At 35.5% G+C, this 14957-nt stretch overlaps 1 protein-coding gene across 2 annotated transcripts in view; it reads right to left on the bottom strand.

Annotated features, from left to right (window-relative positions):
• COL5A2 (collagen type V alpha 2 chain) overlaps nucleotides 1-14957 on the bottom strand; it is a 101491-nt gene that overhangs the window by 24569 nt on the left and 61965 nt on the right. For both annotated transcript variants that reach the window (XM_032190374.1, XM_032190375.1), the window contains exons 10-19: nucleotides 14381-14434; nucleotides 13712-13765; nucleotides 12149-12202; nucleotides 9194-9247; nucleotides 8426-8479; nucleotides 7075-7119; nucleotides 5746-5799; nucleotides 4879-4923; nucleotides 1897-1950; nucleotides 41-139 (exon numbers count right to left, since the gene is read on the bottom strand). In XM_032190374.1, the coding sequence (XP_032046265.1) occupies nucleotides 41-139; nucleotides 1897-1950; nucleotides 4879-4923; nucleotides 5746-5799; nucleotides 7075-7119; nucleotides 8426-8479; nucleotides 9194-9247; nucleotides 12149-12202; nucleotides 13712-13765; nucleotides 14381-14434 (567 nt within the window). The remainder of the gene's footprint in view (nucleotides 1-40; nucleotides 140-1896; nucleotides 1951-4878; nucleotides 4924-5745; nucleotides 5800-7074; nucleotides 7120-8425; nucleotides 8480-9193; nucleotides 9248-12148; nucleotides 12203-13711; nucleotides 13766-14380; nucleotides 14435-14957) is intronic.

Here is a 14957-nt window from a genome sequence, read left to right as displayed (position 1 = left end):
ACACACTTAACTACTGAGGAACTCGATTTAATATACTTACTGGAAGACCTTGTGATCCAGCTGGGCCTTGTGGACCTGTTTCACCTCTTTGTCCTTGAGGGCCTTCAGGACCACGAGGACCTGTTGGACCTGCTTCTCCCTAAGACATCACAGAATAAAACAACTGGAGATTATTTTGATCTAAATAGTAGTACTTCAAAGTAACTAAGGAGGAATACTAGGTTCATAAGACAAAAACAACTCAGATCTTTAAATACTTCATTATCCTTAAAATATATTTTGACTTAATTCTGCATCAATGTGAACATAAAACTTCAAAACTACAAATGGATTTTTTTCTCAATGTATAAAACGAAACTTTCTACAGAGAAGCAGCACTCTATACGGTGGCCTAAATCAGATCAGATATTTTAGACAGACATCCCTATCTAAAATCCCAGGACAGATTTGCAATTCAGAAGCTTTATTTTAGCTTTGTTACAAGCATTGACATGTGGGAGTAACATTTGGGGTTTTTTTTGCACAGTACAAATTAACTTGCTGTTGCAGCACGATATTATATATTAAACAAACAAATATATATGCATACATGCAATACTCTGTAATACTCTGATTGTCACAGCTTATGCTGATCAGAGTATGATAGACCAAAAAAATTATCATTCCCAGCAAAGCCTTGCCAGGGTGGACTGGATCCTCCTCCAACAAAACAATTTCTTCTGAGAACTCCTTTGAATTTTATTTTTATTAAGGAAATCTGAATTTTGGAATTGATGCTATTAATATTGCATCTTCAGAACTCAAGTACACGTTTTCAACATGTAGTCTGCTTAGCTTGTGTAAGTTCAAAGCAGCTATTCCAATTTACACCATCTGATGGTCAAACTTGAAGGTAGCTCCTCCTTTTCAAAAGCTTTCGTTGATTCTTCACATGACAGTTTCTCCAAATATTTATTTAGATATTTAGTACTGTTTAGCCATACCAAACCATTTCATGACATGCACCGAAAAGGCTTATTATTTTATTGTATATGTTATGTTAATACTATTATTAAGACTCGTTTCCAAAAAAAAAAAAAAAATGTTTCATGAATGTTGCCAGCTTTATGACAACACAAAACATCTGCTGAACTTGGCTACCTGGCTAATTGAAAAATAATTTTTTTTTGTATAATTTTATCCTGTCATGTTTAAGAATTGGAAAGAAGCAACCAAGAGCAGTTGGGTGAAGGGCAACTGAAAGAAGTATAAGGAAACTGTATGAGTCATCTTTTCTATCTTTGCAGACTTATTCTCAAGACTAGGAAAAAATAATTGAGTAGTTTCTAGAAAAACAAGAGAGGAAATTCCCACAAACACAGCACCAGAACTAGTGAAAGTTTTGCATGTTAGCCCAATCACTCAGAACCACAAAAGTTTGAAATCATCATTTGAATTATTGCAATAATTGTGGTACATCTCTGTTGGGGTTTCAGGCATTTTTTGTACCACTTTAGGTCATCTCAAAAACTTGTTGGCCAAAACTGGTCACCGGAAGGTGCTGCTTCCATATTAAGTCTTGGATTAGTCATCACAACTCAACTTGCAGAACTCATCTTGTTATTCTTTAAAGAAACTGCACAAGATTTTGGGAGCACAGCATAACAGTTATCTTATTATCATCCTGTAGTGCAAGTTAAAGTGAAAACAAAAAAAAAATCTTAATTGTGGTGAGTTCCAATTATTTCATTTGACTTCTGATTTCCATCTTCCTTCTCAAGAATATCAAGACTGATTTCAGAGCAATTCTTATTGATCTGAGTACAGGTCATTATGGAAACACTACATAGTCCAGGGTGATTCTGTGTTGTTAAACATACTAAAAGGTAGTTTTATTTCATTTATTTATTTACTTACCTTTACACCAGGAGCACCTGGAAAACCTGGAGAACCAGTTATGCCAAGTGGACCCTGTAAAAGATAGACACAAACAATTCCACTGTTTAGATCATACAGATAAGTATCTAATCAGTGGGTAAATACGGTTCTTGGATTACATATATTTTCATAGTAAAATATTTTTCATAACAAAAAAATATATATTTTTTTCTGCAAGATATACACAATTCTATGGAATTGTGATGTTTTAATAATATATTTACTGAATTGTAAGCAAATTTGCAGCTTGATTCAGCTATTAATGTGCAAATTGCAACATACACAAATCAAAGTCATTATAGCAATTGTTTTTCAATTTTAGTTTTAACAAAGTCTTATTTTCTCTTTCTAGGTTTATATTACTGTGGTATGGCAAGGAAAAGATATTTGTTCAGTGATCACAATTTGTCCTGTAGAAAGTAGCCAAGGAGAGTTTCAATTCTTTTAAACATAAAACACTAACCTATAAAAAAGAGAAATACTAGTCACTTCTCCATTGAAACTATTGTGTTGCTACACAAGATTTTTGAGGTGAAGAATATGACCAGTAATAATATAATTAAAGGCTGTGCAACTGCATGTTCATGCTTCCTACTCTTCTCTTCCATTGAGATTCTCAAACTCACAACCAAATTCATTTGCAAACTTTAAAATGCAGGTTTTGTATCATGTTTTCAAGGCTATGTAGACAAAGATGTACCGCAGGAAGTGTTAATTGCTTGGATTTTTTGTCCAGATATAGGCAGATATTTCTGGAAGAGAAGGAAAGGCTCATTTATGGCATACCATGAAACACTATTCCATGCAGAGGTCATCTTCAGTTCCCAAAAGCAATACAGAGGAAAGTCTGACAGCTTGAGCAGACCACACTATTGATGTCGCTACACTATTTCTCATTCTAGAGTCAAATTCATGGTGCCTTGTACTGCAGAGCACATGTGCACCTTATGGTTGGGCATGGATGCAACCAGCTGGACTTGCATTACATGGAAGACTGGCCAAAGTCACTAGACAGCAAACTGCAGATGTATATACTGTAACATACCTGCATGGTATGATGCTAACCCCGTTAAACATAAAGGCTTCCTATTGAGGACCTTTGAATAAATTTATAAATCATTTCCCTTTCCATAATGCCCCTTGTGCTGAACAATATATTCAACAGACAAACATTTCTGCTGTAAACTCTGTGTGGCGGCACACAGTGGTTATAAGTATTCATTACAATTCTGGCTTCCCAGAAGATTCCTCTCTCTTTTCCTGATTTTCGCTCTTTTTGTAAAATATGATGCATACTGTAAAAAAATGTTCCATGTAGTGAAGCTCTGCTGACAAACTTAATAAGAACAATTTGTACCAGCGAGTGTTAATTACAGACAACATTTCTGCCATGACCTCGCACTGGATTTCTACAGAACTGATGTAAGAGCTCAGTAAGTATAATTCTGAAAACCTATGTCCCAGTTTATTGGCTCACAAATACACATCTGCCAAATCTCTCTGTCATTTCAAGGAGAATTCCAGAATTAGGGGAGACCACTGTACTGACTCAGATAACAATGCATTTCATTAACTCTTCCTCCAATAAGAAACATATGCATTAAGAATCAGTATCTCCCTTGTGACTCTGAATGGGAATTTACCAAAAATGTTAGTCAACCAATTATCATATCCAGTGAAGCTGAACTCATATTTTATGCCAAATAAAAATTTCAAGCTTCATGTAGAACGGCTTGCCTTTTAACTCTATTTTGCTTTCAGTACTGAAAAATCTTTTCACTGTTTCAAAGCTTCTTCTAGTAAGTTGCCCTTTTTTGTGATAATAACTGAGTTTTTAAGCCTTTAGATAAATACTTATCTGCTTCTATTCCAGTTACTTTTTTTTTTTTTTTTTTAATAAATGAAGTTTGTCAGAAAACTGTTCATTAAGATGACATATATAAAATAAATGTTTCTCAGGGCTTATATCACTATGAAACAAAGTCTCTACAGAATGAAATTTTAATTGTGGTCAGGTGTGTTTGGGGATTGGTTCATGATGGCTGCATCAACAGGCGGAAACTGTCAACTGCATCCCAGAAGAGATGCTTGCAAAACAAACGTACACACAAACAAAACCCCACATTTTAAGGTGTGAGTTGGCCTAGCACAAAGAGCATGAAATTGTCTTAAACTTCCGTTTGCAAAAGCAACACATAACTAGTGAATAACTGTTAATAATCACACTGGCTTCCTCATACATTTGCTCATGTGAATTGACTCAAATGCATCTTGCAAATGCACTGTCATATTGCATCATAGGAACAAAACACCATTTGGTATGCTAACACCCACACTTTAAACTGCCACAGTCATACTCAGCTCAATTGCAATTATGTCAGAACTTCCACAGTCATGCATACCAGGCTTTCTCAGTAAGACACTTTTTATCAATTTGGAAAATGTTCACACACATGCTGCTGGTTCTTCAGTTCAATGTGTAACAGCCTATAATTAAAAGTCTGTCTTTTACATGTTTTGTAATGGATTAATTGCAAGTATCAAGTTTTGCTATTGGTGAGTGCATTTTATCTTGCTGAGAATGGGTATAACCTCATTTGTCAACTTTGTATGTAAAGGAAGATAACCTGCAATTATAAACTGTTGTACATATCATTAAGACAATTATAGCCCTAAAACATGGATCTTACTTCATAAAAGCAGCAAAGCATCATCTCTCCAGGGAAGGTGCTGTATCCTACCCCTCTGCAAATTAAAACCTTTAGATGAAGTAAAATACAGAGCATTGTTTCTCAGCACTAAAGCTACAGTCAGTGCCAGAACCAAGAACCAATTACAGATATTATAGTGACACTTTCTTTTACCAGCGACTACCAACAGGCATTTGTTTCTTCTGGTGATGTCAAAAGGCAAGTGCTAAATATGAAGTGAAATAAAAATGTGATTAAGAAAGAAACTTACCATTGGCCCTGGCTTCCCAGGCATACCGTGCTGGCCACGTCCACCCTAAATATGAAAACAGAGAAACATTTGTAAGAACATTTTTTTTTTTTTTAAGTTGTGGTAACAGCCATACAGACTAAAGCATTCAAACAAATGCTGGATTACTTCTGGAAGAAATTATGCTTACTTTAAGTAAACAGATTTATCTACTAAATTCAGAGAGTACAATATTTTGACACTGTCATTGTATGGAACAATAGCAAATTGAGCAGAGAAATGTCATGGGGAGAAATGTAAGAAAAAAAAAGCACAAGCTTTTTTTACACTAGATGTAAAGCAACAGAGAGAAATTTCTACTCAAATATGGTCTCATGTCAAGGCTAATCCCCCTTTTTGCTGAAAAGCAGAATAATTTTTAACAAGATTGCTTTCTTGCCTGGAGTTAAATGGTAATAGTTAATATAAATTGAAAGCCTAGATTTTCATTTTAATCTTGTTTCCAAACTTTTTTTTCTCTCTTTTTCAAGAGAAAAGCCATATTGTACAGAAACGAAGAAGAAATTTATGAATCTCAGAAATAAGTGGGAAATAAGTGGTGGAAGGATATTTGGATACTTGGGCAATTCTATCATGAGAAATTACCATGCAGCTAACATTGTCTTTTTAAAGTTGTTTTTGACTTTTGAAATATGCATTAATCATTTCACCCCAAAAACTCTGTCCAGTCTATACTTTCTTAAGCAGAAGTCACAATGGAAGTGACTAGCAGTCACACACACATGTGAGACAGAAAAAATAAAAAAAAAAAAAAAAAAAAAAAGCACATAAAGGCTAATGGCTTTAAAACAGACGAATTACAAGGAAACAGAATCAAGACCTACTTACAGGGGCACCCTGTGGTCCAATTCGACCTCTCTCTCCTGGCATTCCTCTAGGTCCCTTGAAGACAGAATTAAAATAAATAAATAAAATCAGCATTCAAGAGCCATCATTGTAGAATAACAAAAAGTAGAAAACACAGCTCACTTGATTTTTCCTCCATAGCAGAGGGGATGCTCCCGCTCCCCTCCCCATCCCACCCCCCTCTTTTTAATCCATCTTTTTCAGTTCTTTTTACTTTTTCTTCAAAAGCCTTGACTTTACTTTTCCTTCAAAGAAGTTCTGCACTGTATTACTCTTCAGCACTTTTCTGTTCCATCTTCTTTATGTGTTTGTAACAAGAACATGATTAGTTTCACTGAGACTACAAGCACAATAAGAACAGGCGATGTGAACGATGGTTGCAAAAACCAAGGGCTGTGTTTTTTGCCTCCTGTAATTGTTCCTTATCTTGTTCTATGGCAGGAAAGTAGTAGCAGCTTACATAAATCCTTGCAGCCTCACAGGCTTGCCCAGTGGAAATTTAATAGACTGCAATTTCTCTTTTCCTGCTCCAACAGTATTTCTCATTTTAAACACATTAGAATAAATTCTATATACACTCACTAGGGTCAACAATGCAATCTCATTTACTATGACTCATTCACAAACTAGGTTCCACTTCAGGGACATTGCATTCTGCCTGACACAAGATAGTGCTTCACAGAGATGCCATTAACTGATATCAGACAGGTGCTTTACATCTGTAAGCACTGCTGAAAGTGGATTTTTGAAATGTTATACTGCTTACAGTTTTCCAAAATGACATCTGAATGAAATCTACTCTGAGAAAAAGTTTATCTATTTTTATGCCACACATGCTTATCCTCACCATAATCTCATAACCTCCCAAATCCTCTCTGTGATTTTCTTACGTAGTGCATCTCTGATCTAAATTATTCCATTTCTATCACAGAATGTGATAGTCTAATCCATATGAAGCATCAACACACTGGAGGGGGGAAAAAAAAAAAAAAAAAAGCAGAAGAATGTAGTTACCCCTAAATTTCCGTGCATTGGCAAACAACTACCAAACCTACATTCAAATTTCTGTTAAAATCTTCCAATTTATCATAATTATTTGTGTGCCTGTGAATTGCCAGGAAAAACAACTTATAATGGACTAAAACTACTCTTAGTACAATAGAAAACAAAGCCTTAATAAGGAGAAAACTCAGCCTCAAGACATCAAGTACAGATCTCAAAACCATAAAATTCCTGCATGCACTACTGGCAACAACATGAACAATCTTAAAAACAGTTCTATAAGTAATATCCACTACATGTGACACTCACTAGAGGACCCGTTGCACCCATGGCACCTGTTGGTCCAGATTCCCCCTAGAAAGTGAAATGAAACGACACAGTTAGAGGGAACAGGTTATAAGATAAGAGAGCTACATGTCTCATTCCCTTCCTCTGCACTTATGTTAGACCTAAGAGGCAGATTTGCATAGTTGTTTGTGCACATCACACCTACTCCGAGGGCATCATTTCATATAACCTTGGTATACAGGAAACACTGTCATCTTCTTCTCCCCTGGTGTTCCCATCTCTCTCTTTCATTTTCATTTCATTCATCAATTAATGGGGTATTGTCAAGTCCGATGTTTCAGCTCTTGTTGCATCCACAGAAAGTGGTAGACAGTCTTAGCAAAGAAATCTCATCTTAGACAAGCTTTCAACTCCTGATTTCACATTTAATTTTACATTTGTGGAAGATTCCCTTCATTTACTACATTTTTAATCTGAAGGAATAGGTTTAGCCCATCTATGATTATCATCTTCAGCAAACCAAAATGTTTCAGTATTGGTACTGATTAGCATGGAAAATCCTGAAAAAAAAAAATTTCTATGCTCTATTAAAATAAATTTTAGTCCATCTTGAAAATATTGAATGCAGCTGGCTATCCCGTGTTGTCACTGCTTTGAGCCAAAGTAGTAAAGGTGATCATCAGTGAGGGTCAAAAATACTACGAGAATAAAATTGTTATGTGAGAAATATTTGGTTTGATAAACTCTGCTCTCCTCTGCAACATCTGCTTCTTTTAAGCCAATCTAGTTTAAACCTACTATGGTAACCTAAAAGAAGAAAGTTAGGATTTAATTGCTTTATTTTATTAACTACAGAAAATATTAGAAAACTGTCCTCGCTCTGTTTTAACTTTGTCTGACACTGAGGATTTCCAAGGGAATTCAGAAAGCAATGGAACAGTCTCTCAACCAGTTCCCACAAAACCAACAAGAACCATATACTAGCCAAGCATCAATGTCTATGGGCTCTTTGCTAACAGAATTTACTGTCTTCAACACCGCGTAGGTGTCACAGAGAGACCTTAGTTAATTCACCTCATGATACTCTACAGGACTAAAACTGAGCCCCAAGTGAAACTGTGACCAGCAGTTCACTCAAACTCTCTCTTCCTGTACAGAGCCCAGACATGCCAGTTTATAATATTTGATGTGGATTGAACACACAACAAAAACAGGCAATTCCATATAGCCTCTCCAAGAAAAATGTAACTCCGTGCAAGTACCACTCATAGGAGAGGTTACAAAGCTTTGTTCTAAAGATCTATTACCTTTCACTATTTTGGCATTTCAGAAGCCATGCTTAAGTGTTTAGTTCCTTGAGTGATGGAAATACCTTTGCTCCAGCTGCTCCAATTTCACCTTTTGGACCGTCAAGTCCTTTCAATCCCTGTAAATGGAAAGATTATATTGATATACACACACACACAAAACTTCTACTATTGTTAAAATAATTCGATGTTAAAGCCTTAAGAATGGACCTGAGGTGGCAAGAGCAAGAAAGAAGGGGGAAAAAATAAAAAACAGATGGAAAAGGGGGAAAAGTTTCTAAATTTTTTCTAAATGGAAACCATTTGTACAAGGTACATTTCCTTGGATTTAGTTTCCTTTTTAAAACAAGAGTTTAAAAAAAAAAAAAATCCTAAAACAACAGGGATGAGGCTCTGAGCCACAGGAAACCTATTTATTCCTCCCTGAAGTAAAGTTCTGGCCAGAAAACTCAGTAATTTGTAATCAGTCCATCTTGCAAACATATCCACCTCTCGAGTTCCCCACCCTACCACAAGACTTGCCAACAAAGTGAGAGAACTGTCAGGTTTGTGCCTCCTGAAGCTTGGCAGGACTCACGCAGGCTTCTTCCAGATTCCCAGAACATTTGAAAATAAAGTGAAGACACAAGAATATAACACGGAGGTCAGCTTAGCTGGGAATAGCGCTGATTTTCTGCAAGGCCCTCTTTCTCTCTAATGGCAGTGTTTCTGCTGTGATTGGCAGGACTAACAGTGTAGTCAAATTCACCACAAATACAAACCAAGCTGAATGTCTTTGCACTGAAATTGTCTTGAAACGTTATGAATAAGGAGAGGGAAACCTTGTTTCTTACCCTGTGACCCTTAAGACCTGGAAGACCTGGAGCACCAGGAAAGCCTCGAGGCCCCTAAGTAGAAAAAAGGAGGAAAAACAAGAACAACAAAAGTAAAACACCGATTTCTGCAGATAATCCCAGTAATAATGTTGCTAACAGGGAACACAGTAGTAACATTAATAATGATATTCTTAATACTCCTTCAGCTTGGTGAATAATACAGCCAAATAGAGAATTTGAGAGGATCACAGATAATACAACATAACATCCTATGAAGCTAGACAATCCTCGTGTTATATGCTTTTTCACTGATACCAAAAGTTTTATAGCTTACATTGGTGTATGCTCGAACATTAAATTTCAACAAAAGTAATGAAAAAAAAAAAACACAATGCTAGATCAAGTTTTGAAGCTTTATATGGAGAATCCTTAATTAAACAGAAGTCAAAAATCTTTTATCATTTAACATAAAACAGAAACTGAAACCAAACTGCTAACTGTACATGTTATATCAGAATATATCAGACAGATAGCATGACAAACAGCAATTAAAACATACCTAGCATTTAAACCAAAGTTGCCTTGATCTTTAATTTCTACCAAATTTCAGGATTTCTCTTTCAGGAAAGGTTAAGTAACGAAAGGGACTTCTTCACTTCAATGGCAGCTGGGCATTTCCACCTCCCCCAGCTCTCCACAGCTGTATGGACCTACAACTCATTCCTTGTCCATTTACAGGTTTTTGAAAGAATTTCTTATATTCATTCTTTTAATAAGCAAAAAACATGTACCAGAAGGAGCCTCTCAAACCTATCTAGGAAACCAACACCAGAGATTAACTTTCTCTGCTTTGAGAGGACTTCACTCCCTGTGTGGTCTCATTGCAACCAAGGGCACTTCAGTCATGATTTTCTATTCAAGAAAGCCCATCGGTATCTTGCTTAGTGAAAATAATAAAAACTGAGTGCCTCTCAACCAAAATTTTCAAAAATAGCATATTTCATGCATTTTGGAATACCGAAAACTCATAAAGATATATAATAGAAAATGAAGCACCATGAAGTAACTTTGAAAAAGAACATCTAAGACCTCAGCATGAGAGAAAAGCACTTTATATATGCTCAAGCTGTTTCCTTGTTAGCATTAAGAAATGTAAGAAAGGGCTTTGTTACAAAGGTCTTTCCCATAGTCAATTATGTGGATAATATCTGATCACAAGGTTCAGTTGGAAATTACTCCAGAATCTACAGATTCCTAAAGGACAAATTACTTCATAAAGGTATGAATTTTCTGAAACGAGTAGGCTGGATTGCTTGAAGTTTCTTATACTCAGTGAGTTTCAGTGAAGGACAATCTCTGTCATTGTACAAAGCCTAGCATGTAAATTTGAAATTGTACAAATTATGCTTCTTTAGACAGAATAGAGCCCATAAAAACAATTTATTCGAGCTGTGCTCAAGCAGGGGTATATGTATATCATCTTATACAACCAGAGCAATCAAATGAAGCACACATATGGGACAAGTCCCATAAGCAGGCAAATCCTGCCCAAGGGGAAATACTCATCAGACATACCTGTAGAAGTCTATGAGGCTTGTCATTGATCAAGGCATTACACACTTCTCTGACATACCATCTGTGTAATCAATGCTGTTCTATCTGATATTGTGCAATTGCAGCAAACTCTTAGTTGATTTTTGTGGGTGTGCAGTAAAAATACCTCTTTCCTTCATTCAAAAGTCTTTTGATTTTAAAGAGAACACAAATCCTATTCTCTAGTAGCTTGTCATTGTAGAAAGAACCTGCAAATCTGTTAAACTAGATTTATCATGAGCAAAGGGAGAAATACTGTCTGAAGTTACTAGCTAAAAATTCCCAGTGCTTCAGTCCTTCAGGATGCTTTTACTATACCCTACTCTCCACAGTATCCTCGGTTGAGTGCACATGTAACTATGTTCTCTCAAATCAACTTTTCCCAAGATTTTATTAGAGGCTTTAAATGCAGATGATGTTCAATAGCATGCACTATTCTAAAAACATATGAAGTGAAGATGATTTTATTGAGCAAAAATAAAACAGCTTGATCTGAACAGAACACTCTGCAGACTACATTAGCCTCAAGCAGCTTACAAAACACTGTCTTTGTGTTTTATAAAAGCTTTGGAGGGAAGCTTAGGAAAAAATGCTGCCTCATTAAAAGATCATTTCTTTCTCTCTCTAAGAGCTCATATCTCCCGTTGCTAACAAAATTACCAGGCAAAAGCTGTATGCTTGAAAGAAAAGGAGGCAGCTTAAGAGATGATGTGTATCAAGTGGCTTCCGTTCTGAGATGTATCTGTCCCCTTTTTGGCCACACTACAGCTCCCTTCAAGGTGCAGAAATGGGACAAACAAAAGCAGAATTCATAATATGAACCAAAATTCTATGTGATGATAATGACATTTTAGACATAACTGCTTTCTCTTATTTCTAAAGTTAAACGTTATGAGTACCCTCTGCACTATAAATACATGTACCTACTATTTGGAAATCCTTTAATCGCTTTTTCATACTGAAAATAAATTTTATTTATAGTTACAATACCATTCCTTCTTTCCCTGTCCCTCAGACTGACTGTTTGAAAGATAGACACTGCCACCGTAACCTGACATCACTTTATATTCTCTCAGCACTGTTTGCACATGACTGTGAAATACTGGGAACTGTACAACTTGCATGCACTGTCATCTGTTTTATGCACATTTCATCTATGAAATAGTTGAAACATGCACCTATAAAACAACTCTCAACATTAACACAAGGGCCATTGAATCGCTTATTTGTTTTTTAGCTATTACACTGATCAGGATCATTAGAGTTAGCTGACACAAGTACTTCAGAAACTGAAAGGGCAAGCTTTGCACTTACTGTTAAAACAGATACCGGTGACACAATTATTATTATTTACTAAAATGTAAATAATTATGTTCTTACTGGAGATCCTGGGAATCCAGGCTCACCAGATTGTCCTGGTCTACCGGGTTCACCCTAAGGAAAAAAAAAAAAAAAAGAACATATGAAAATAGCAAATATAGTAAATAAAATTATCTTACCATTTTCTATTCAAACAAATAATGATATTCAAATGTCCTATGTCAGCACATCAGTATTATAAATTTTCTCTTTACTGTAACAACGTCAATGACATAAATCAAATGCACACTTGACTAACAATGTGCATTAGGCATGTTAATTTAAAAAATGTATTGAACAAAGAATTGTGGAAACTGAAGATTGAGTCCAAAATGCCTCTCAGCATCACAAGGTGGCGCTGCAATGTGGTTTTCCTGGGAATTAACCAGGCAAACTTTTGCCATCACTTTGCTGACAAATTAATTTAAATTTCATTACAAGCAGCAATCTAAAACCGTTTGCATTATAGCTCATTACTTCTACTCAAAATCTGTTTTAAAATGGGTATAATTCAATTCTAAGTCAGTAACTATTTTCTCCATGATGCAATAGGAAATAAAATGTGGTAGAACTAAACAAGCATATTTTAAGAACTATTCAAAGTCTTCCACAGCCACAACCAAATATTCCTTTATGTGAATCAGTTAATTCAAATACTTCCAGAACACTGGACTGCAGGAATATGAAAGGCTTCAGAAAAACAGTTTCTGGACAGAGACACAGTAAATCACATCACAGATGCAATTAAAGTGCCCCATACAAACATAAATGGAAATGGAGCAAGTTCTTCAAGTAGTATTGAGATTTAGTTTCAGTGCATTGAGAATTGAGAATAAACTGTTTCCAAAGATTCTTATGACTTCTTGTACAGTTTACAGGAAAGCAAAGATTACAGAAACTATGGTGATTTCTACATTAAATCATCTGGCTCCTTCAGGTTTCATCTCACATCTCAGTAACAATTTACAACTCAGATAGATTTAACATGCTTTGCAAACAAAGAATATATGTCTAATGGAAAAATCTTAGGTTACTGTTGTGCATTACATATATATTTATGTATATCTGTGTATTGTACATGTAATATAAATATACATGTATACATAGTCATAAAATCAGTTATGGATATAATAAACTATTAAGTTTTTATATAGTAAAATTTTATTGTCCTGATCTGGGTAAATGTTATCATTACAGTTGTTCTAGCTCATCACGTGATCCCAAAGAGAGGAGGTGCTGCAAATTGCTCCCTAGTAACTGCTGCATACAGTCAAGCATGTATCAAGGTTGATTTCAAGATAGATATCTTAATTGAAGAACTGGCTGAGGCAAGAAACAATAAAAACACAGTGTTTAAACCACAGGTATCATGGTAACATGTAACGAGAAGAAAGGATATTCTGGAAAATATCCATTCCTACGGTTATTGTTATAATACTGCAATAATGAGAAGTATGATTACAAAGAAAAGGAAGTAGAAAAGAGTAGCTGTGACAGGCACATCTGCTGATTAGTCATTGTCTCAAAGAAGCCAATATTTGTTTTATTAAAAATAAAACAAGAAAAGAAGAATAACAAACTTACATCTTCACCAGGTTTGCCTGGAGGTCCTTCTGGACCGCGAGAACCAACTGGACCCTAAGGAATAAATATATTTGTTGAGAAGTCAGTTTAGACATCACTAAAATCGCTCCGTCTGAAAGTCTTGCTTTACAAAAATAAGTGTAGAGAAAGGATGACTTTATGCCAAAACATGCTTGTTAAATACTGTGGTGCTCTTTCTAACCACCCTGTCCCTAAGAAACCAGCATTAAGTTATATAAGAATGGAGGATGGATTCTTCAGGAGAAAAAATAAATAAAAAACAGTTGGTTTTATTCCCATATTGTCTCTCACTTTTACCTTTGGTCATTATATCAATTCCCAAAATAAAGAGAATATTTTAATCTTCCTTTGTGTGATAGCAACACCTAGTAGCTACAGTGTTAGTGCTTAATCATCCTCAGGCCTGTGGTGGCAAAGTAATAATGATTGCTTATAATAATCATAATTATCATTCAGCTACAAAACAATTCAAATTCACTGATACATGGCAATATGCTTTGAACCCCTCAACTCTTGACTAAGTAGTAGTTAATTGATAGCTTTGCTTGAGACAACATGAAGAAAAAAAAAATAAACTTCTAAAATAAGGAGGTATAATAAACGGTTTACTATTTTATTGTAGAAGTGTTTGTGTTTATTTTGCCTTACCATAGGTCCTGGATCTCCAGGTTCACCAGGTGGGCCTGTGGGGCCAGCACCGCCCTAAAATTAGTGACATAAGTACAATTAAAAATTCCAAAAAGCAAACATGAAAGGATGTAAATTAAAATCCACGATCAGGAAAACAACAGATCATGGAACAGTCTGGATTCTAATTCAGAAGCAATTCACTCTGCAAGACAAGTGGAAGGTAGATGCTAAGATCTAAAGCTTGAGGGATAAGTCATCAGCCATACTTAAAACCCACTGGACACTAACACCATCCTAATACTGAAAACACCTGAACAGACACCATTTTCATTACTGTTTACTCATTAAAAGATGTGTGCTGGATTTAAACTTTTTTAAGCGTCTAATTAATTGTTCTTTCCAAGTTAATTTCTGTCTATAGAGTACATCTGGAACAGAGTTCGAGAGCAGTATATTTAGGTTCACATCTAGATGAAGATGCATTCAGCCATTCTTGAAGAAAGACACGGCTCAGAGCTGAGTTCTACATATACAAGTCACTATGTGATTTGTCTTTTTTGGCCAATTATCTTAAATCCCATGATATGAAACACTT

The sequence above is a fragment of the Aythya fuligula genome, chromosome 6, assembly GCF_009819795.1.
Source record: "Aythya fuligula isolate bAytFul2 chromosome 6, bAytFul2.pri, whole genome shotgun sequence".
Lineage (NCBI taxonomy): Eukaryota > Metazoa > Chordata > Aves > Anseriformes > Anatidae > Aythya > Aythya fuligula.
This window is presented reverse-complemented; position numbering and strand designations above follow the sequence as displayed.